Source organism: Molothrus aeneus, chromosome 14 (assembly GCF_037042795.1).
Source record: "Molothrus aeneus isolate 106 chromosome 14, BPBGC_Maene_1.0, whole genome shotgun sequence".
Lineage (NCBI taxonomy): Eukaryota > Metazoa > Chordata > Aves > Passeriformes > Icteridae > Molothrus > Molothrus aeneus.
In genome coordinates this window covers 3,748,384-3,772,430 of record NC_089659.1, presented here as the reverse complement: position 1 = coordinate 3,772,430, position 24,047 = coordinate 3,748,384, and the positions used below count along the sequence as shown (strand labels likewise).

General features: G+C 49.2%; 1 protein-coding gene across 1 annotated transcript in view; it reads right to left on the bottom strand.

Moving 5' to 3' along the window:
* LOC136562752 (gamma-aminobutyric acid receptor subunit gamma-4) overlaps positions 1-24,047 on the bottom strand; it is a 42,132-nt gene that overhangs the window by 5,978 nt on the left and 12,107 nt on the right. Inside the window, exons 4-8 of the mRNA XM_066559750.1 lie at positions 7,753-7,973; positions 7,251-7,333; positions 5,529-5,666; positions 3,963-4,115; positions 703-905 (exon numbers count right to left, since the gene is read on the bottom strand). Of these exons, the coding sequence (XP_066415847.1) occupies positions 703-905; positions 3,963-4,115; positions 5,529-5,666; positions 7,251-7,333; positions 7,753-7,973 (798 nt within the window). The remainder of the gene's footprint in view (positions 1-702; positions 906-3,962; positions 4,116-5,528; positions 5,667-7,250; positions 7,334-7,752; positions 7,974-24,047) is intronic.

The following is a 24,047-nucleotide window of genomic DNA, read 5'->3' as shown; positions in this document are numbered from 1 at the left end:
GCCTCTGAAGACACAGCACACAGCCCAGATGTGTCTGCTGGTTGCTGCCTGCTACTGGAGAAAAGCTGGGGAAAGGCTGTGTGTGACTCCTCTGGGCCCATCGGGAGCCTCACAGAAGAGCTCTGTCCACCCTGGGATAGGAGGATGGGATATCAGGGGTATGAGGGAAATGAGCCTGGCCCAGTAGAGATATGTATTTTTTGTTTCAGTTCTGCCCAGGTCAGAGGCCTCTTTCAGTTCATGTGCCAGAAATACCTGCCATGAGCTAGGGCAGATCTCATGATAGAGGATGAGGATGAAGGGAATGATGATCACCATGGGCTCGCTATCCTCACACTCAGGAGAAGACACAAAGAAAAGTCAGTTTCTGCATCTCTGTGACCTGAGATACCTCTCTAATCCAGAGATCAAACTGATACAGGAGTCTTAGAGTGTCATTTACATTCAGTCATGTGAGTCATTCTAAACTGTTCTGATGAGCTCTCCAGCAATTCTGAAGAGGGCACAGCATACCTGGCTCTGACAGGGGCTTTCTTGTTTTAAGGGAGCCTCAGCTGCTTTCTCTGGCTGTGTCTCTCTCCCCTCTCAGACCCACTGGGTGAACTCAGTATGGGTCAGGCCCTAAACCACATCAGCAGTTTCCAATGCAGGCTCAGGAAGGATATTTTTAAATAGCTTGGGGTTGTAGCAGCATCCACCTACCAGCCTGGCTTTCCTGTGGCTGTGCTCCAGGGGTTTCTTGTTTCCCACCAGGTAGTTGAGCGTGGCGTACTCCATGAGAGCGGCGAAGACGAAGATGAAGCACACGGAGACAAAGAGGTCCATGGCAGTGATGTAGGAAACACGGGGCAGGTGCTTGCGGGAGATGGTGCTCAGGGTGGTCATGGTGAGCACAGTCGTGATCCCTGAGAGAGAAAACAGCTGGCTAAGTACTGACAAGGAGTACATCTGTCTTCTACACACATCCACCCCTCAGAACACCCCTATTTCCCCTCTGCTCTGGTTGTCTGGTCCCATTTTGGCTCTGCTCAGCCAGGCTCTGGTCTTGAGGAACCCTCTGACAATGCTCTATGAGAAAGAATGATGCTCAAAACTCAGGTATCACACAGACCATCAGTGTGGACTGGTAAATGAGCGGGAAAATCAGACTCTGCATGAGGCTGGGGTGGTCAGGCAGGGCTTGCCCTCACCTCCTGTCCTCCATGTGCCTCAGTACAGCTTCTAGAAGGATCCACAATCTTCCCAGGCACAGAGGGGAGGCTGACAGGTCTGTAGTTCCTGGGGCTCTCCTTTCTACCCTTTGAAAAAATGGGTGCAATATTTCCCTTTTTCTGGTTACTACCATGACTTTTCAAGTGTCACAGAGTGGTTTGGAAACCAAATCAGCCATGCATTGGGATGTATCTTGTCAGGTCCCATAGATTTATGGATGTTCAGGTTCTTCAGGTGGTCTCAAAGCTGATCTTGCAGTGAGAGGGACTTTGCTGCTCCTCTCCCTGTCTTGCAGCCCACCCACTGTGGAATGTGGGGAGAGAGGCTGCCAGTGGCGACTGAAGCAAAAAAGAAACCTCAGCCTCCTTCTCATCCATTTTTACCAGTTTGCCAGCTGTATTCAACTTGCTTTGACCTTCCTTTTCTGGCTGACAAACCTGGAGAAGCCTGTGTTAGTATCCTCTGCATCCCTAACCCCATCCCTATACAACTGGCAGTGTCCCTGCACTCCTTCCAGGATACCTGGCCCTGCTTCCACTGCCTGTGCATTTCCTTCTCACCCTTTAGTCTGACCAGGAGCTCCTGGAACATCCATGCTGGTCTCTTGCCTTCCTTTCCTGATTTCTTACACCTGGGAATTGAGGGCCCTTGTGCTCTTTGGAAAATGTCCTGAAAAATCTGCCAGTGCTGTTCTGCTCCCTGCTCATCAGGCTGCCCTGTAGTAGATACAGGTTCCCTTTATTGCCTTGGTCTGATTCCATAAATTTCCAATCTGCTCCTGGCTATTCTTCAGAGACAGCTCTTCACAATCTATCCATCCCCTGATGCAGAGGGCAAGTGTGTAGGAGGTGATAAGGAATTTCTTTTGACATGAGTGGGGCTTGGAATCGTTTTTGCAGGAGCAGCAGCGCTCACGTTTCTGCTTCCAGAGATGAAGTGTCAGGAGCCAACAAAGGATCAGCTACAGGAGCTGGTCCTGTGATCTCATCCACTGATTTTCAGGATGTGGGGAAGAAGCAGGAAGTCCACCTGTTCCTCCTTCTCTAGCATCCACCTACATCCACCTGGCACCCTTCCCTGAGGTCACCTCAGTGGCTCTGGGGGTGAGCATGGCCAAAGATTTTCATGTTTTCCTGCTGTACTTGCAATAGCAGATGTGATGTGACTTCCCATGTTTTTGCAGTGCCAGTGGAACTGATCCAGTTTACATCTCCCCTCATGTAGGCTGGCAGGCTCAAAATGTGCTGGGGATCATTTGTGTAAAGTACAACGGGGCTGTGGAGAGAATACCTTATTCTTCATGGGCTGTAGTCCCTTCCCATAGAGAGGGGCCCCTCTCCTGGGGAAACCTGCCTTTGTTTTTTGAGACAGTCACTAGAGCTGTGCACATTTTCCTCTTGCTGTTCATTCCTTTACCAGCCACAGACTACAGCACACCCTCACCTTCATTGGGAATGACACCCTCCTCCTCCTCCCCCCTCCAGGAGCACCAAAGTAATTAATTTTGAGAGGGAGGTGGGGAGACATGGCCATCATGGATGGGCTCTGAATAGCTGATGGCCCCTCCTCTCCTCTCCATGCCCACAGAGACCTGCAGGCAGGGCTGGGAATGCTGCCTCCAATTAAAGGCAAAGTCAGCAGGGCTGATAGGAAGGACAGCACTGGGAATCACAGCTTGCTGCAAAATGCAGATACAGCCAAAACCTACTGAAAACTGCAAAGATGTCCCCAGCACCTATCAGAGCAGCATTCAATCAACAGAAGCATTTCTCCTGCCTCAAGGAGCCACTGCAGTTTGCTGAGAGAATCTCAACAACAGGCAGAGCTGTTGTCCCTCCCTGGGTCCTGTGGGGTGACTGACACAAAAAGGTTGTACCTACAGAGCTTCCAGCTCCTGCCAGAGCCTGGGGCTCTGTGGATGCAGCCAAGCAACTTTGCCCATTAACCCTACAACCTTCCTGTCAGCAGCCCTGCACAGAGGCCTTGAGAAGTAGTGAGGAAATGTGGAAAACGTGCATGTGACAGGAGCCCTTTGGGCAGCACTGCAATGCCACAGCTCAGCCATTTTCTCTCCTTTTTGGTGCATGAGAAGATCCCATTGTCAGGTTGGAAAAGTGTTGCAATGTATTTGCAAGTGTGCACCAGCCAAGCTACTTCTAAGATTGTTATCGAAACATCAACAATTCATCAAGACTATTAGAACAAAAATTGTGCTAAATTAAGAAAGAAGAGGCTGAGAAACCAAATACCAAGACCACAAGAACTAGATAACAGAAGACTGTAAAACACCTAGACTGTAACCAATCATATACTCCAAGAAATACAAACAGAAAATGAGTGAACAAGACAAAAGCACCAATCAAAAAGTGTGTACTTAGTAGTTTAGAAAAATCTATAAATATATGTATAATGTAAACAATAATCAGCTTCTACTGATTACTATTAATCAATTGTTCAAAAGTCCTAGATTTCCCCCAGAAAAGGCTGTGCTTGGGTTTCACATGAAGCCATAAGAGAAGAGTGAGGTGCTCTCCTGAGATAATCCAGCAGCCCAAGCCAGCACACCTGGAGATTTGGTTGAGCTGTGGAGTGTTACACACAGGAAGCTGAAAGAGTGGAATATTCTCTGGTAAGCTCAAAAATGCCAGAAAATGGCAAAATGCTTCAGGAGATTTTGTAGTCCAACACTGCCAGTCTGCTTGCCTGGCAGGGTTTGACAAGCATCAGACATGCATCATCCTGTCTCTTACCCAGAGATGTCCTGGCTGGCGTAGAGTCTCTCTTGATCCAGAAGGAAACCCAGGAAAGAACAACAGTCAGGATGCAGGGAATGTAGGTCTGAATGGCAAAGTAACCCATACGTCTGCTTAGGTCAAAAGAAACTGTCATCACCATGTACTCCCCTAGGAAAAAGCAACAGACATTGGCATCACAACATGAGGCTTCCTAAACCAGAAAAATCAGCAAAGTTTCAGAATTTGGAGTTTCTGATGAGGCTTTTTTGTTGCTTTAAGTGCCTGTCCATCTGGTTTTGTAGCTGCCCAGACTGTTAACTTCACGTGGCTGGCTGAGCAGGTTTGGTGACTCTGTGGTTTTGTTGCTAGTGGATTCTGTGGCTACATGGCTGGCTCTGTAGCTGCCTTTGTGACTAATTTAGGAGCTGACTTTGTGGTTGCCCAACTGGCTCTTTGCCTGGCTGTCCATATGGCCACCAAGCTGCATTCATACTGGCCTGGCTAAGGACAGTGAAAAGCACACAGTCTGGAAAAGTTTCAGGGAAGGAGCTGCGGAGAGCATTTATCTTCAGCTGATTGCTGCAAGGGTTTCTTTTCTACAGAAGCTCTTTGGCTGTAACAGGCCTGGCTGGCTAACGAACTACCTGAGCTGTGACAAAGGAGGTGTCCTTCAATCACTTCCACTGAGAGTCTGCTCCTGCCTCTGGAAAAGGCATGTGGTGCTGTACATCCTAATTGCTCATTTGGCAACTTACAGTGGTGGCTCTTCCTTTTTTCAGAGGCTCACAGTGAGTATTGGAAAAAAGCCGCCTGACAGCTCTGGGGTTAAGATGGAGCTTGCAAGCAATTACCAAAAAAAAGAGAATTACAAGCATCAGAGGGCCACTGGTGCATTCAAGACACTTTCACTTCTTGTCCCAGTCTGTGCTGCCTTTCTACCCTGGCTGCCACTGTTGAGAGCAGCAGCTTCCTGCAGAGTGGGAGAAGCTCCTGGCTGTTTCAGAGGGCTGAAAAGTATGAGCTCAGCCCACCTTCAGCAATCCAGAGGCTTCCCTCAGCTGGCTCTGGGAAGGAAAGGGGATGTGAGCTATTATGAGGAGGAGGAGCTGAAGGGCTTCCATTATTTAGTTTCTTCACACATGCAGCCTTGTCCCTGTCTCTTAAAGCACAGTTCAGGTGTTCATCAGCCTGACACGAGTTTACAGAAGGAAAGATTGAGGCCTGCAAGTTCTGATTCCTCCAGCCCCGTTCCAATCATAAGCATCACCCAGAGATTACACAGCATGCACACACTGCAACAAAAGGGGATTGAAGCTCCCTCTTCTCTCCCTCCTGACCCTTCAGTTAGGGATAGCTTCATTCACACCAGCACTGTCACCCCACAGCTCACAGATGTGAGTGGTTCTGGTTTCTCCTTGCACCCTTCATCCCTATCACTTCTGCTCCCTCAAGCCAAGCTCCATCTTTTAATTTTTCTCTTTTTTCTCTGATCATGCTGTTGTAACCTCCCTTCCCCACTGCTTTGCCTCCCCCCAAAGCACAGCACAGTGGTGCCCCATGGGCTGCCTCCCCTTGGCTCACCTGCCCCAGTCCTGAGGACCTCTGAGGTGTTCCTCAGCCCCGTGAAGTCGAACTGGTAGAGCCTCCAGGTGCGCTGGTCAGACACCTCGATGGAGTAGCGTCTCCAGCGGTAGACGATCTCCTCCCGTGGGTATCCATCTGGGAAAAGCCATCAGAGCAACACAATGCCACCCAGGCCCACCCTGGGCACCCCCCTGACTGCAGAAACACGGGCATCTCACCAGAGCTGCTCTGCAAACAGCAGCCCTTCAGCAGGTCTATCTGGTGCCTTTTGTTTAGATTCCCTGAGGCATTCCCACATGGAATGGGAGTAGGGGCTGAACCTCCCCTCGTGGGCTGCTTCAGATCCTGGGGATGGGGAAGGCACTGCCAGAAACAAGGCACTGCCAGAAACAGAGCCTTTCTAAGGACTGCAGTGCCGGGAATGAGATGTGGGTTGGTCCAAGAGGACCCTGCTGGCTTGAGGAAGAACTTCATTGAGGGTGGCAGAGCAACGGAACAGTGTGCCCAGTGAGGTTGTGGAGTCTTCCTCCCATGATTCTGGAGTCAAAATTCTGGATTCAAACCCCACCTGGCTGCATTCCTGTGTAAGCTGCTCTAGGTGATGCTGCCTGCCAGTGGGACTGTTCTAGAAGATCTCCAAAGGCCCCTTCCAGCCCTGACTCTTCTGCAATTCTGTGACTCCACCAGCCTGAAGTCTTTAAGGGTTTTATCTCCCTGGGGCAGCTGGCACCTCATGAGTGCCATCCCAGCCATGAGTACATCAGGAATACAAAGCTGCCAGCATGGCTCTGGCTGCTCTGTGTGCTCCCTGTACCTCTTGCCCTGGCAGCTGATCTATGGAAAAGAAGGGATGCACTCTCCACGGAGAAGAAACCCTGGCCCTGCAGGCTGCAGCACAGCTTCTCCTGCCTCTGGCTTTCTTGCTGAAGAAACAAGCCTGCAGTGAAGCTGGGACCTGGGAGAAAGTCCCTAGGAGGAGGATGGAGTAAAAGCTTGGCAGCTAACTAACAGTGTGCTTCTAATTATCAAGCATGTACAGCATGCACCACTAATTAGCAAAGATGAGGGGTGGTGGGAGATGAAGGGATGAGATCTCCTCAGCATGCTGCCTCCTTCTGAAGCACCTCAGAGCTCTGAGCTGCATCTCTTCAGTGGCAGGGGAAGCAGGAGAACCCGAGCTCAGATGATTAAATCACATTTCCCACCCACGTACGAGGACAGGGATCTCTTGGTGCAGAGAGGCTCCCTGCAAAATTACCAGAGGAGATGTGATAACATCAGAAGACTTCTCTGCTGAAGAGTCTGGATGAGTAGTGCCTGGGAGGAGAGGTCTGAGTAACCCTCCTTTGGAGCAGAATGTTTCCAGACCTCACTCAGAGAGTGGGAGAAGATGCAAGGCAGGACAGGTGCCATTTGTCCACCAGAATATATCCATGTTCTGTCTGGAGTGACCAGAAGGTCAGTGAAACAATCTCCTCCAACCATCCACCAAAATTAAGGAGAAACTCAGAGATGTTGTGATTCTGTTGCTGATGATCTCTGCTAGCCCAGGAGTGGAAGGATGCTTCAGGCCATGAAGGGTAATGGGCCAGGAAGGGTGCCATAGAAATGAGGTGAAAAAATGTAGCTAAAAGGGAGGGTGGCTTCCCCAGAAAAGAAACCTCCACTGAGGTTTCTCTGCTTGCCTTCTAAAGATATCTTTGAAATATGTATACTCACAACTGGAAAAAACCAAAGGGCAGGAGTGAGTGTCCATTGGGAAATTCTGCAGCTGGAGCAGACATTCAGCCTCAATTGTCAGCCTGAGACAAGGGGAGAGAGAGACAGAGATTTTGAGCTGGTGAAGATGGTTTGATTCCAGCACCTAAATGTGACAGAGGCATTCTCACTTCCTTGAGAACTAATTTGCTGAAGATCAGTCTGTTTGCAGGAACATTCCAAACCAGAAATACATGTTTGGATATTTTCAAGGTGAGGAAAAACATGTAAATTTCACCTTCAAAAAGCCCTTCTGTTTAGTGAACTTTTCAGCTCCGTTTATGAGAGTGGGAAGTTATGGGAACAAAGAGCCAAATTCTCTTTTTATTTATCTATCAAACATTTATTCTGTTTATTAACAGAATAAAACAGCTGGACTGACCAAGTCAACATTTTAAAGGATTTTAGATTGGGAACCACTTGACCATCTCTTTGTCATCAGACCAGAGCCTGCTGGATGTACCTGAGAGTGTAGAGCACTTTCCCATCATTCCAGATGCGGAGGAGCTGATTGGGAGTGGTTATCCAGTGGGAATCAGCCCGTTTGGAGTTCCTGAAGAAGGTGTCGGGGATCCAGATGCGGCTCACCATGTTGGTGTTCAGTGTCAGAGCCTTCAGCGTGCTGTTGAACCGCAGGCGCCGGTCGTACCACGTCTGGGCAAAGAAGATGTCAATGGTGTATTCCTGGGGATGACAGGGAAGAATGGGATGCTCTGAGAGGGATTCAGGCCAAGCAGAGCCTGCTCCTCTGGTCTGCAGGCTGAACATTGATTTTCTCAGTCTGGGAGCAGGCGTTGGTGGCCTCTGACACCTTTCCAAGCTCACCAGTAGCTCACAGCCAGGACATCCATGGTGTAGCCACACATTTCTCTTCACAGAGAAAAGCAAGGCACGATTCTTCCCAAGAATATTTCTGGGTTTCACATTCTCTGAACCTCAGAGAAAGGAAACACAATTCTTATCTTATTTGCTGTGGCTGTGTTTGTGTAAAAGTAGAATGCAATGTGGAGATTGTTTACCCACAGTGATGGTGTTTTGTTTCCTTGGCCTGTCAGGGCCAGGTGTGTGTATGTGTGTGTCAGGACTGTCAGCTGACACTCTCAAGATCCTGGGCAGTGCAGAGCAGTTGTGTGCAGGGTTGAGTGCTTGGCAGATCCAGTTTTAGATGTATAGAATAGTATAGTATAATAAAGTAATTAATTAGCCCTCACAGCATTGCTATACCGTGGCACACTCAGGAAGAGCCAGAGACTCTGTGTTCACTGCTGGGCTGAGCCTGGCCCTTGCCTGGAAAACCAGGACCATACAAACAAGACCTTGGGCTTCCTCTTGGCAGACAACTCAATACTCCTTTTAAGCTCAGGCATGAAGGGGAAGTGTGGACATTGGCTGAATCCAACCTTAAGTTCAGCTCCCCCTTTCAATCACAGGTAGGGAAAGCTGCTCCCCAGCTAGGCAGAGAAGGCAAGCAGACAGCTCTTTCTGTTATTTACTGGGGGACAGCCCAGCCCTGTTCCACACTCCTCATTTGTACAGAGAACAATGGTAGTGCTAAAAAAAGTTTATAAAAATGTAAAAAATAAAAAAAATGTAAATAAATCTAGTGGTAATCCACCCCTTGCTACAGGACTGAAAAGGGATTATCTGAAAACTCAGAGCACTCTGGGTCCTTGGGTGGATACCCCTTGCTGGAGATTAGAAAAGAAAGCTGGGCCTGCATGGTCCCAGCTCTGAGTGAAACCAGTTAAAAATCCTGAGTCTTTCACTGAAAAGAGATTTTCCACTATAATAAGGACCTCCAGTTTTGGTAAGGGAGTGTGTCCTAGCTTTGGATAACTGGCAGATGTGAGAGGCAGCTCCTGCCTGGATTGGACTGGCAGTAGCCCACACCATTAGCCCACCACTCTGCTGCTCGCTGCCGCAGCTCAGTGTGCTCCTTAAACTCCTTTTCAGCCTGCCTGAGAAGGTGCTAATTAATGCCATGCAGGAACAAGTCTGGCACTCAGCAGCTGTCTGAACCAGACCCAGATCCAGTCCCACCAGTGCATGCTGCAGTCAGTCACCTGCTCCTGGGAGCTCCTGACATGACTTTTGGTCCCTTTCACTGCTGTTGAACCCGCACGACCCCCACTGCCTCCCTCTCTTTTGTGTGCAGAGATGAAGAAAGTCTGACTTTGCCATCCCTCCCTCTCACTCTCCTCCTCCCTCTATTGATTTCTCTCGGTGGAATTTTTATGACTGCAGCACATCCTCCCCTGGCTGCCGGTTCAGAGGCGGCTCCTCCAGCCGTGCTGCTGGAATAGCTGCAGCACTCCCTGGGACAGCGCGTCCTGCGGGGGGCAGCCAGGGCCCCGCTCCATCCTCCTCCCCTGGCAGCGAGCAGAGAGGAGTCATGGGTGCCCTGCATGTCCCTTTTACAGCAATGAGATGGTGAGGGAAGAGATTTTGCCATCAGTCGCTCTCCAGGCTGATGCTCCACCCTGGTTAGACACAGGGATGAGCAAAGGGGACAGGGACCCAAAGGATGCCCAAGGGGGGAGAATGGGGACAGGTGCAGCATGTTCAGAGGGGTGGCTTTGCCTCCACAGTTCATTCAAAGCAGACACAGAGTTAAGGACAGCAGCAGCTCTCACAGCCAAGTGCACAGAGCCAGGGGCTGGGGGAGCCCATCCCAGCACCTGAATGTGCTGGATCATGTAGGAAATGCAGGGCAACCCCAGCAAGGGGAGGAGTGATGCATCTGACTCCACAGATATCAGAAGCCTAATTAATTACTTTATTATACTGTATTATTCTATACTATATTACACTGTATTACACTGAATCTGCACAAGCACTCAACTCAACTCAGCTGCCCAGAATCCTGTCACTGTCTGCTGACCCACAATCTGCACACACACCTGGGCCTGACAGGCCAAGGAAACAAAACACCATCACTTTGGGCAAACAATCTCCACATCGCATTCTACTTTGGCACAAACACAGGCACAGCAAATGAGATAAGAATTGTGTTTTCTTTCTCTGAGGTTCCTCGCTGTGATTCCCAGAAAATCCTTGGGAAGTTGAGCCTTGCTTTTCTCTGTGAAGAGAAATGTGGCCACAGGATCACACCGGGTACTGCTTGGGTATAGAGTATGTGGTGGTGGAGACATGGAAAAATGTGAAATAAAAGCAGCATTGTTGCAGCATTGGGGCCAAAATAGCACAATATTTGACAAATTCTCCCCCATTACTGCACGCCCTGTTTGAGTTCATGTGAGTTTACATAGCTCCTCCTAAGTAATATCTCCAGTGTAGGAGAAAGCAACCAAACCTGCAGTGATAAATTAATGTTTGATGTCACTATCAGTGTTTAACTCCCAACTGGAGTCACTGGTGACATCTCACTTCTGGGCTGTCTGCTCAGTTGTGTCCTGCCTTAAAGTTCAGCACTCAAGTCTGGGATAATCAATGCTAACACTCTGCAAGAGTGGAGGGTCAGCTATCCCAGGGGCTTAGCATTTGTTGTCAAGCTCAGATTTTCAGGAGGGATCAGCATTAAAGAGCTCCTCCTGTGCCATTCATAGCCAGCCTTTGCAAAAGGTGTGGTGCACAAGTCATTCAGCTCTTGTAAAGCATCTGAGCTGTTATTGTCACTGTCCTGTGGTTTGATCTCATTTCAGTGGCTATTATTAGCACAGCTACTCACGAGGCAGAACTTAGGAGCTGAGCTGGCTCCCTTGCCTCCCTGTAGGGAGCCCATTGGGAGTTTTTGGCATTTACAAATGTATTTTCTTTCAGAATTATCTGAGGCAAGATATATACAAAAGTGCTGTGGCCTTTGGGAGGACTTTTACCCTTCCAGCTTCCTCCCCCGTGCTGCTGTGTGAGTGAGCATTGTGTGGCCCCACTGGGGCTAAACCACAACAGCTCCTGAAGAATTCAGCACCCATTCCCACCAGGAACCCTCAGTGATGCTGAGGAGCCTTGCATGGCTGGGGTTTTGCACTGATCAGCTGTGGGATGGTGCTCAGACCCCTCTCTGGGTGTTATTGAGATCCCACTTAGCTGCAGGCATCTGCCAAGGTGATTAAAACAGGAGGTGCTTGACCATGGAGTTCCTACAGCTTTTAGGGACTGCTGGTGGGGGATCTCAACGTGAAGCAGTCCAGGTTGTGTTATGGAAATACCTCTTAATAATATATTAAGAATAAACTCTTCCTGACCTTGGGAGAGTCAAAGACCAAAGCTGAGTGGCTGGAGTTTGGCAGGATGAGCTCAGCCCATAAAACTCAGGGCACTGTTTCTCCATCTCCTGCACCCCTGTAGGTTTTCTCTGCCCCTGACACTCAGCCATCAGAAAGAGACTTCTCAATGCCTCGATTTCCCCATGTGGAAAAGGGTTATTGTAAAATACGCCCCCACCATTACTGCACCATCTGCTGTGCAGCACATGGAGGTTGTTAACTCCTCTGTGAAGGCACAGGCATTTTTAGTGGTTTTAACAGAAGGAGCTAACGAAGGAAGGAGGAATTGCTTTAACACTTTGGCCACACCATTTGGATCACACACGTGGGGTAGCACATACATGTTGGCACGCATGCAATATTCCATCCAATTTCAGTCATGGAATAACAAATCCAACTCCCCATGAGGCAAACCCAGAGGGCTGCCTGCCCTAAATGCTGTCACATGAGTTTATCCTGTGCTAAGGGATGCCCTGCAGCGTGTCCTCTGCTGGCTGAGTGTGCTCCAGCCCAGCCTTGCTGGCCCTTGGGCACTGTCATCACCTGTCACTGCTGCACACCCCTGAGCAGCCCTGGTTGTCCTCATGTGGGCAGCACAGATGCTGGTGGAAACACAGTTCCAGAGAATGGCATGACCTGCAAACATTCAATGGAAAGAATGGTGTTCGGTAAAAGAACATTTGTGAGAAATAAAAGGATGGGGAGCTGATGGGGGTGTTTCATATTGGAAGAAAAAATAACAACAAAAAGATTTTATTGTGTTCTCAAAGCCTTTCAGTTTTCAAAAGCTATGATTTTGCTGTGTGAAAAGTAATTTCTAAGAAAACTCCAAACATTTTCAATCCAAAAGAAAAGAGACCTGTTCAGAAATCAGCCTGTCCCCAGCACAGAGGAGCTGGGAGCTGGCCTGGTGTGCTATGCTACCCTGAGGGCAGCTCCTTGGGTTATCTCTGCTCCCTGGGTTATCTCTGCTCCTCTACCCTCAGAGATGGGGAATCAGCCCACATTCCCAGGCAGATCTGGCTTTAGGAACTCTGCTCTGGACCAAGTTCCACCCTGGGTTCAGAGCAAATGTAATTTGGGGCTGCTGAGTTTCAGAACAGCTTAAACTCACAGGGTTTGCATCACAAGATTTGAAGTGAACAGTGTGTGTTTTCAGGTTACCTTACACACCAAACAAACACAGCTGGGCTCTGCCAAAGCACCCTTTCCAAATGGCTTTTATCAAGTTTGTGTGCTCAGTTCAGCTGACCCCTCTCAAGAGTGCAATTAGTGGGAACCAGAGGGGCTGGGACCCTGTGGTTCCTCTGTTCCATTTAAGAGCTTTTTTTTTTTCTGTGTTAAGAACTCAGCTTTCTGTCAAGTGCCAAAGAGAGGAGGAAAGCCATGAGACGAACATGTCATAGATGGCCTCCTAAATTAGGATAAAATGAAGCATTTAAATGTGGTTTTTGCAACTTCACTTGTATTCAACAGCAACAAGAAAAGCTCTGAACAGAGGGCTCAGAGACCTGGAAACACCTTCCTCAATTTTCCTCTGCTGGAGAGATAGTTTAGTCTCTTCCAACTCAGAATACTCTGTGAAAAACCCTAAATAACAGTGGGGCTGAGAGATTAATCTCCTAGACAATCACTTTCTAGCTTTCATTGTTCTGATATTTGTTTTTACTCACAGAGCTCCCTTCCCTCTTCACCTCCAAGCAAATCCCTTGCTGCAGTCCAATAAAGCAGGGACAGCATTTCTGGTGCTCTGACGTGGGTGTGATGTGGCCATGCTGCCAATCACACAGCCAAGCAAAGCAAATGTCACAGGCATCTCAGGGATGCTGCAATTCAGGGAATTCTCAGAAGTTCTTTCTTAGAGGACACCCAGGAATGGGGTGGTTTCTTTCAAGGGCTGGTAGGACACTCTGTGCTCACTCTGTCCACACCCCCACAGCCCTGCCCAGGTGAGCATTTTCCTCTCCAGGACAACCCAAACACTTTTCCAGCCTGCAAACATCTCAGACAAATCCTGGCTTGCACCACACATGTGTCTCCACATCCCAGGGAACACATTCTACAATAGTAAAAAGTCTGGAGATGCCTTCAAGACTAAATAAACAACCTAAATAAGAGAACTGTATGTTGAAGATTGCAATGCAAGGAGTTTTCAATTACCATCTGTATGGCAGATTATCTTTTGTCAAGTGGGCAGTTTGCCTTATCTCTCTCTGAGTGACCACAATCACTCCTCCCTCGGGAGGGGACACCTGCTGATAACAGCTATGGAATGTCCCTGCATGGCTGATAAGAGCTACAGCATCCCATTGGGAGATGTGAGCCCAGGGGGAGGAGCCAAGCATTCCTACCTGGATATAATCTGGAGATTCTGGAACACCAGCACAGCTTCTGCACTGGATTCCCCAGAGGAACAGCAGCTGCCTCTCCTTCCCCTGGATCTTCAGAGGAAGAATCCATCCTTCTCTACAGGATCCCTGCTCCAGCAGAGCCACCCCTGGCACTGCAGGAGGGCTGAGCCACAATTCCAATGGCACTGCTGCCAGCACCCTGACCCACAGGGTGTCAGGCTGGGTTCTGACTCTGTCAGTGTTGTTCTAGTGTCCTGCATTGTTTATTTTATCCTTTTATTTTTTTTTCTTCCCTATTAAAGAACTGTTATTTCCTGCTCCCGTATTTTTTTCCCTGAGAGCCCCTTAATTTAAAATTTACAGCAATTCAGAGGGGTGGGGAGGGTTTACATTCTCCATTTCAGGGGAGGCTCCTGCCTTCCTTAGCAGACTCCTGTCTTTCCAAACCAAGACACTGTATTTTAGAATAATCTTGATATTTGAATGCACCACTTCTTGTCCCTCCAGCTGGTGGGCAGGGATGTGCTGCTGGGCATGACATGTGTGGGCAGCCAGCAGAAGGAACAGGCACCAAAAGCACATGCTGTGCCCAACACTGACCACTTCAGGGACTGCCTGGGCAGTGCCAGGCTCCTCCCAGCTCTGCCATTAGTAGTGTGGGACACCTCACTTGTGGCCACCTCCATGGCCCTGCTCTCGATGAGATCTGTCTCTCCAACACAACGACCAAAAGAATGAGAATATAAGTTTAATTCCACCTCCAAGATCCTCTTCCCTTGAAATCAGACCCCAGAGAGATTTCTGGACATGGTGCTGGAGTGGCTGGGGGAGCTCTCAAGGACAGCAGGAGCAGAGCTGTGGTGATCTGTGCTTTCAAGGTGACACACTGAACTTCCCATCTGTTTCACTTCTGCAGCAGCACCAGCAGTGCTGTCCTTGCCTGAATGTCTTTTGCCTCTGTCCAGGGAATCTCAGTTGAAAGAGAGTTCTTTTTTTAATACAAACATGCTATTAAAAACCATCTCCATGTCCTGTGCTCGTGCCAGGAGCTGTCAAACAAGTCATGCTATAAATGCTGCTCTGTCAGTTGCAAACTCCCCCAGTCACGGCTTGCTCACCCCTAGAGCTGGCAGATGGGAACTGGACAGGGCTTTCAAACCTGTGCTGCCTTCTGAGAGCCCCATCTGCCTGCTCCCTGCAACTCTGCTCCTTCCTGCTGCCGTGGATGTGCAGGGGGGGACATCTAAAAGGCAGGTTTTACACTCCTGACAGCCAACCACCCCAAATCCTTCCTTCAGAGATGTTCCCCTCCTGCCCTGCAGTGATGTTATCTCACCCCAGGGTGCCCATTCCTCTTTCCTTGGGCTCTCCCTGTGAGCCCCAGGGGCACAAGACCTGCACGTGTGTGTTTTAGCATCTGTTAGCAGCCATCACCCAGAGGACTGAGGAAAGTCCTTGAGGCCAGACATGACATCAGCCAGACTCTGCTCTGCAGAAGCACAAGTCTGTCTGCACTGTCCCTGATGAGGTTATCACTGAAAAGGCAGAGGTGTGGACACAGGATGCTCAGATGGGGCAGAATTGATTAAAGGGGAAGGTACTGAACACTGAAATATTATGCAAAGCATCTCAGGGAAGGAGCCACCTCCTTTTATCTTGATTTTTTTTTCCTCCACTCTCAGGAGAGGACCTGCTCTGGGTGCAAAGTCACATGAAATTCTGATGCAGATAAGATGCAGCCCAGTTTTCCACAATCTCTGCAAAATACCTGGGCAAGGCAAAGCTAGGTTTGTCCAAAGTCTTGTCTTCATGTCACACCTCACTGCTAAATGCTTAACTGCTCCCTACAATGTCAAAGGAACTTTGTGCAGAAGAAGAAAGCAGGTGGGGAAAGAGAAGAGGTGAGGATGGAAGATGTGAGGGCAGAGCAGCAGAGATAACATAGGATAATTGGAGGAGATATTTTACACTTTGGGCAGGTGCTGTTGTTCATCTGTCCTTCTGGCTCACGGGGTGTTTGAGGAGACAAAAGGAAATTTCCTTGGGAAGGGCTGGAGCACAAACCTTCTCACTGCATACAATTAACTCCCCGGGACTGCTCCCCCAGAACAGCTTGACAAGATTCAGATGAGAAGCTGGAATTTCTTTAATTGTATTTCCCATTCCCGTGCCACCCACTGTGACTAAAATGAAACCCTGGGATGAGCAGTGCAGAACTGCCCAGGACTGGGGAGCAGCTGCTGCAGCCCTGCTCTGTGAGAAACACTCACTCCCAACAAACACCGACGTAGGATTGACGGGGGTAGCACGGTCGGGACAGGTGGAGACGAGAGATCTCTGAAGCCAGGTCTGGAACTTGGGGTTCATTGCAAAGGGCCTGGGGGCAGGGCCCTGCTGGGAGCTGCCAGGCACAGCTCAGAGCAGGACTGAGGGGAGAGAGGGGGAGAGAGGATGAGAGGGGAAGAGAGTAAAAGGTAAGAGCTAAAAGGGGTAAGAGAGTAAAAGCCAAGAGCTAAGAGACAAGAAGTAAGAGTGCAAAGTTCTCGTTACAATACAATAAATCTTCTGTGTTGAATATTCTGATTCTCACTAACCAATCTAGTACAATATACAATCCTATAGCATTTACATACAGCCTATAAGAATCATTACATTCCCATCCTGTGTTACATTTTAAACCCTAAAAACTCCTCTTTGGGTCCCTTCTGCCAAGCTGGCAGGGTCTGCTCTGACCCTTGGGCCTGTCTGCAAGCAGAGGGTGTTGTTCCATCAAAAGGGGATCACCTTCAGCTGGCCACACCATTGTTTTCCAGTTGTTCAGTAACTGAGGTATCTCAAAGCTTGCTTTCATTTCAATCTCACTCATAGTTTCCATATTCTCAAAATCTTTTGCCAGGCAATCACATTTATAAGGCTTTCCTGTTCCATCTTCCCCAACACACTGAGCTCTGGCAAACCACCTCTGCTGGCAGCACATTGAGAGGATCCAGCAGAGCCCAGACCTGGGCTGAGAAAGGACAGTGCACCCAAGTCCCTGGGATGCCACCCAGACTATGGAAATGCCTGCACTGGCCAGGAGAAAAACCACCTGTATAAATCCCTGTCTGATTGTCACCCTCAAGGTAAAAAAAGGACATTCAAAACATCTGAGAAAGTTCTGTTTTCACAAAAGGGGAGCAGTTTGTGCCCTCTGCAGAGATCCTCACTGCTGACCCTGTTCTCTCCTGGCCCCGGGTGAAGGAGGAGATGGGAACAGTGCTCTGCTTCACCAACTCTTTCAAGGAAATCTGTTTCATGTTGTCTCTCATGCTCCCTTGCTGTGCTTACCACCTCTCTCTTCCTGCCCTGCCAGTTCCTTGATATTCCTTCTCTCTGCCTCATTTTGTTTTTCCTTCTGCAGTTCTTTTCAAGCCACCACACAATCACAGCCCAGCCCTAATGAGATTTGAAGGGAGCACCAGGCTGTGGAAAGCAGCTGGGAGAAACTAATCAGGTTACAAAAAAAGAACAATTTCTCTCTGCCTCCCCTGTTGGGCACTGGGATGGCGAAGCAGCAGGAGAGCAGTTGCAGAAGGGTTACCAGGGCAGCTGATTCCCCTCTCCGGGCACAAATCCACACTTCAGGCCAAGTGGGGAGGCCATCTGGCACTCAGGTCACCAGCCCTGGGCCAGCAGGACCTGCTGAGCTCTGCTCCTGAGGGCTGCTCACTTCCCATGGCACCTGGTGGGTGCAAACCACTCTCCTCAGAAATGAGGGATTGATATTCCCAGACTTTATTTTTCCTTCTCCCAACTGTTTTGTACAGTCTCTGCCTGCTGTAGATGCCTCCTTTGAGACTCAACCACTTGACCTTCCCCAGCTCCCCTCAATGACTTCAGAACATCTTTGGGAAGTGGTGAAAAAGATAAAGGCTCTGTTTTCTATTCAGTGGTGTAAGAAATACTCTGGCAGATCTTGTATATCCCAGAATCACACACAGAAAGAAACCAAACAATGTGGGATCTTTGGGTTAGTCCAAAGTTCCTGGGAGGTGGACAGCACATCTTTAACTGCTCCTTACCAAATTCCAGCACCTGGACTTGGCTTTGGCTTTCTGTGAGAGCAGAAATAGAGATGTATTTTCATCTTGCTGATCCAGAGAGAGGAACCAGGGTCCATTGTGCCTCCTCACAAGGTACAGAGTCATGTGCAAGACTAAGGCTGCAGTCCCTGGACATGCCAGCCCATGGAGGGAAATGGCTCATCCTGAATGTCACAGGTTTCTCTGCCCACAGCTTTTCTTTCCAAGAACCAAATGAAGATCACCCAGTTATCATCTTAACTTCACCCCTATGGCTGTAGGAACAACCAACCCAACTCCCTGAAGCTTTTCCCACTCCTCTACCCTGCTGCTCTGCTTCCTCTCCTTGCCTTTACAACACTGCTGAGGTGGCTCTGGGTGACTGTGGAGGAGAACGACAGACTAAAGGCCACACTCTGCTGTGGGAGGCAGCACAGGTGGCAAATTTGGAGGGAGAGAGAAGCTGATTGAGGGGAACTGTCAGAAACAAAGCTCCCAGCATTTGGAGAATCCCCACTGTGACCTCCCCTGCTCCCCAGCCACATGGAGACAAGGTGTTCCCCTGCCCACACTCCCGAGTGTTTTGGTTCACACCTCCCACGGGCATCTGCCTTTAGGGGGGAGCCTTTAGCACCACCTGCAATTCCCCTGTTGAACAAAGCTGATCAGATGGCTGGAGCCATTCCTGGTCAGGGAACAAACACACAAATTCCAGCTGCAGGTCGGGGAACAAACACACAAATCCTCACCACGGAGTTCTCTGGAGCGGAGATGGACACACAAAGCTTATGCCAGGGTCTCCAGCCATCATGCCCCTTTATTCCCCCACCCACAGTGCCCCAGGCAGCCAGCAGGATCCCTGCAAAGCTGCAGACTGGGAGTTGGTGGGGCAGTGCTGGTGTGACATGGCTGCAGTGTCCACCTGCCCAGCCACTGACCAAATCTCACCAAGCTGGAGCCACAGAGACACCAAGGCAATTTGAAAAGATGTGAGGAGCAGCAAAGCCCCAGGAAGGCTCACGCTGGCTTCTCACTTCCAATTTGTACCACGGGCAATTAAACCTTTCCTGTGCATGGAGATGGGATGCAATAATCAGAATATTCTGCTTTTAGCACCGAGGCATGAAGAGGTCCTTGAAGCATATTGATTGTGGTCACCCACAACCACTGAATTCTGAGAAATGGTCTCCATTTTGTGACACATTTATAGCAGGCAGATTTCACAACAGCCTTTTAAGGAAAATGGTAGGATGGCTTCATCTGGGAATGCATGGAAATAAATAGAACTGATTTCTACTGGAAAAAAAAAAGGTGTTTTGCTCAAAATAAATTAAAATTGTCAAACCCTAAAATGAATTACCTCAACCTTATAATTTCATTCAAAAACTTCTTTTTCTTCAGCAAGCTAACAAAATATTTCGTTTTACCCTTATCTAGTTGATGCACTTCACTTTGACGTTTATTTCCAAATACTCATTTTCTTGCTTTACTTATGCAGGACAGAATTTATCACCATATGAAGAGCAAATCAAAACAATCTGATGAAACCAAATGTAAATGTTTTGATTGTCCCTGAACCCATTTCTCCTTGGAAATGCTGAAGAATTCTGGCTATTTGTCCCAAGTGGGAGGGGAGAATGAGCCTATCTCTCCTATGATGCTGCTGTTTGCCCTAGACCAGAAACCTTGGCCTCAAACCCTGGCCTCTGACCAGCTCTGGGCTTGATTCTCACACACCTGAAATATCCCATCCTCTCCTGCAGAGACATCTAAGGCCTTCAGTTCAGATAAATCAACTCTGCCTAAAAATCATTCAGCCCAGCGAGTGACAACTATTGGTACAGCTCACAGTCCATATATCTGTCAAATTTGACACAGCAGAGCTCTCCCTTTGACTTGGAAGAATCAATTTAATGAGGGTCAGAGCACAGATCAGTAGCTGGATCACACACAGCCTCCTGCCCCGTCCACGAGCACAGCCTGGGGATCTGCAGGGCAGCTCCTTTGGGTGGCTGAGGTGGAACCAGTGCTTTGCATCCCCTGCAGTGCAGTGGGCACAGCTCTGTGCCCACCCTGCAGCAATGCAGCCTCTGCATCACAGCAGAGCCTCTTTGAATGGCCTGCCAAGCTGAGAGCCAGCAGCAGGACAGACCCCAGCAAGGACACTGCCCTGGTCACTGAGAAGTGGCCGTGTGGCTCTTTACCAAGCAGGAAGCCCCATTGCTGGCAGAAACATCTGGAAAGGGAGACTGGGTGCAGCTCCTGTGACCCCAGACTGTAGGAAAGGTTTCCTGTGGGTAAGGGTGAGGAGGCTTTTCAGCCTTTGCTGTCCTTCTTCGCCTCTGAATCTGTTGCATCACTACTGGAGAATGTTCAGTTTCCCCTGGATGTTAAAGAGACCATCTTTCTGGTATTTAATCTGGTGAGCTTCCCCTATACAGGCTGCAGCTTCTCTAGAATGAAGGCTGAGATTTCTAGAGGGGCTGATGAGACCCCTGACCCAGGAGTAGACCCAGGCATGGAAAATCCTGAGTGGTGTGGGAAATGGGAGGGTATGGGCCAAATCCTGCAGGAATTCTCTGACCCCATAGCCATTATGCTCTGGGGTCAGGCACAGAGAGCACAGCAGCTCCTCGGGTGCCACTGGTGCATCCTTCCCAGGCTGCCTGCAAAGGTTCAGGGCCAGCACATCCCTTCTACTGCATTCAGCCCAGCTGAAGAGATGCGAGTTTTCTCCCGAGGCTGGCAAGGAATGAATGAGGGATTGAGTCATTGCTGCCAGCAGAAGGGCGGAAATGGGATCCGTGAAGGAATTTACAAGAGCCGATTACTTCATTATGGATGTTGATTTATCCCGCGCTGCCCCAGGGCCAGAGGCTGCCCCGCCTGTGGCTGCGGGAGGCACCTGTGTGCCAGCACTGATGCTGCAGTTTAAGAAACCTTTAAGTACAGCCACATTCCCCATTTAGCACCAGGCTGCGAGCACAGATGTTAATTAACTTTAGGGCTTTGCTCTCCAGAAATGTCTCCGAGGAAAAGAGGAAAAGCTCTTTCCCTGCCCCCAGGAGGCCACTGTCCAGATTTTCAGGTTTTATTTAGCTCCAAATTTCAGATGCAAACCTCCAGCTTTTCACTGATAACAGACTCCTTGAGTTTTCTGCACAGCCTGTAAATAAAATACCAACATGGATGTCACACAGAAAATATCTGGAGGGGATTAGTGTATGTTCTGGATAATAAAAGGAGCTGGCTGAATTATTCATAGTGAATAAATCAGCTCTTTTCCGTTTTGGAAGCAAACTTTGACAATTCTGGAAGCTCTTGGGATATGTTTAGGGTGGGAGCAGCTTATTTATTTCATTAGACCTTTAGCTGCAGCCCGTGGTTTGTCCCACATTGTCCCACACAAGTCACACGTGGTTGGTGTCATTTCTCAGTGGCCTGAGGGGGGTTTGTAGGGAAAGACAAACTTTTCATGAGGAGAGCTGCTGCCCTTCTGTACCTGACCTCAGTGCTGTGTGAACACCAGCATGAGGGACAGTGCCTGCTCCTGAACATCAAGGAACCAGGAGATGTGAGCCCTCTCCAAGCACAGGAGGGTTTGTGAAGACACAATAAATGCGGCACAGCTCCGAGCCATCACTCAGGCACTGAACACAGCAGCCAGAAAAAGCACTGGGGCTGTTAGAGAACAACACCACCTCCCAACACTTTAAATTTCTGTGATCCACGTTGTTTTCAGGGACCAGGCTAGCCCATGAGTGTGTCCTGCAGAAGCCCAGCAGGTTCATGCTGACGGCCAACCCTTGGCACAGCACTGCAGTGTGCTTTAGGCACTGCAATCCACCCTAAAGTGGGTGCATCTGGGCTATTGCCTCCCAGACAGATGATTTGTGAAGGATTTTTAAGTCCTTTCAGTTGAGAAGTGCTGTGCAACCGCTGGAACCTATTATTATCAGGGAAGGAGGGGGGAGGTAGCAAATTTCCTTTACCTATAGGCTTATCTTGTGCTCCAGAGCAACACAGTGGAGCATTTTAAACAGCGTGCCATTTTCAATTCATTTCCTTCCTACTTATTCCAAAGCAGCCAAAGCTAAGTATAATCAAGACTTAAGTGTTCCTCAGAGCCATACAATTATTACTGGTCTTGGTTTCCCTGTCTTTTAGGGAGAAAGGAAGGAATTAACCCAAGCCTTGCAGCGGGACAGTGGGGCTGCTTTAACAGAGCACTTTTTGGGATGTGGCTCAGCTTCCCCAGCCTCCAGCTGCTCCAGGGCTCTCTGCAAGGCTGGCTTAGCTCCTGTAGAGCCCTGCTCCCCTCTCGGGGGTCTCTGGGGGAGCTCAGCCCTTCCCGAGCAGCTGCTGCCTCGCTGCTTTCTCTGATCAGGCAGGGATTGCGATCCGCAGCTCCGAGGGGAGCAGCAATCCTCGGAGAGGGGCTCTGCAAACACCCAGTGCCTTCCTGGCCCGCTCAGCCATCTCCCCATGAGCCGGGATGAAGTGCCCCAGGTCCCCAAGCTCTCTCTGTCACATCATCCCCTTCCCAAGCACCAGCCCTTGTCAGCTTTAACTTTGAAAGCCAAGCCTCTCTCCCTGCCTCCTCGGGATTTACATGAAAGGAGTCAGTGGGGGGTTCTCTTCATTCATGCTGGGCTTATACTTCTAAATTATAAAGTGTGTCAAATGAGGATTTAATTTATATTTAACAAGACAATGTTTGTAAATTAATTATTCATCAGCTGATAACGAATAAACTTTTCCCTCCCTCCTCCTTTTTCACAGCATCTCCACGAATGCACCCTATGTGCAAATCTATTAAATGCTTTCTGCAGTACTCCAGATGTGGGAAAATATGTTTTTCACCCTCAATTTCGTGAGTGTGTTGCACGGTAACTAATGTAGAAAAGCAGAGCATTATGAATTTAACAGTGTGCAGCTTCTCCTTCCTAGAGAGGCAAGGGGGAAAAGCCAACACTTGTATTTGGACATATCACCTTCTTCAGGTGCCAGCCCCCCACTCACAGGCAGAGATAAGAAAACAATTTGCTGTAACAATGGAGATAGGAGCTCAGAAACCCCCCTGGAAATCACAGGCACTTCCGAGGCAGCAGAACCTGTGCCCCTGGTGAATGATGGAGGCCAATTTTGCTCTTTCCATCTTTATTATCATTAAGTAATGAGATTGAGGTGGTGTACAACACCAGCAGAAGGGCTGTCATTCTGTTTTGCTACAAAATTTGGCACACAAGGGCATCTCCTCCTCACACACAGCAAACAAAGGAGTCCTCAGCACCCCAACCAGCCCCTAGTGAAGTGCCTCTGATCCCAGACACCTGAGGCAGGTAACCAAGGATGACTGAAATGTCTCCATTCACCTTTGCCAGGAGGCTGCCACAGTGTCTGGACCATGCTCTCAGTCTGGCTCCTCGAGCCTCATGCCCTGTTTTGTGTAAGAAAGGAAGAAAAGGACATTCAGCTCTGGCCTCTGGGAAGAATCTGAGAAGTTCTGAGCAAGACTTGCTCCATCCCCAGGCTCAGAAGAGAAGCACTTCCCCCCCCTCACTCATGCTGTCCCTCATGGACACGTCAGGGACGTCCTCAGGACTGAGAGACACTCAGCCCCAATAGCTGGCACCTGCTTTACTTTCATTTCCTTAGAGTTAAGCATCCCTAAAGGAAGGTGATCCAGAGCTCTAGGTGCCCTTGACACCAGTTAAAGCTATAATCTATAGGAAGAAAGCCATTACAAAACAAAACCAGGAACAAATCCCTCCAGCAAACAACCAGTCAGCGAAAAATTTGAACCCAGTCTCCTCCCTGGCACCTCTTCCCACAAACATGCTCAGAGAACGAAGGCAGGGCTTTGCATCAGGCTGAGCTCTGATAAGCCAGGGACACCTCAGCACTGTGTCAATGGGAATCTAATTGGGCATCCAGCTCCAGCTAGGGCTTGGGAAGCTGCAGCACCACGGGTGATAACTCATTTGGCTCCGGGGGCTGCTGGCCAGTGCTCAGTGGCAGCAGAGCTCTGGAGGGGCTCGTGGCCCAGTGCATCCTTCCCCTGATGGTGTAAACACAGCTTCACACCACCCTGAGAGGTGCTGAGTGCCCCAATCCCAC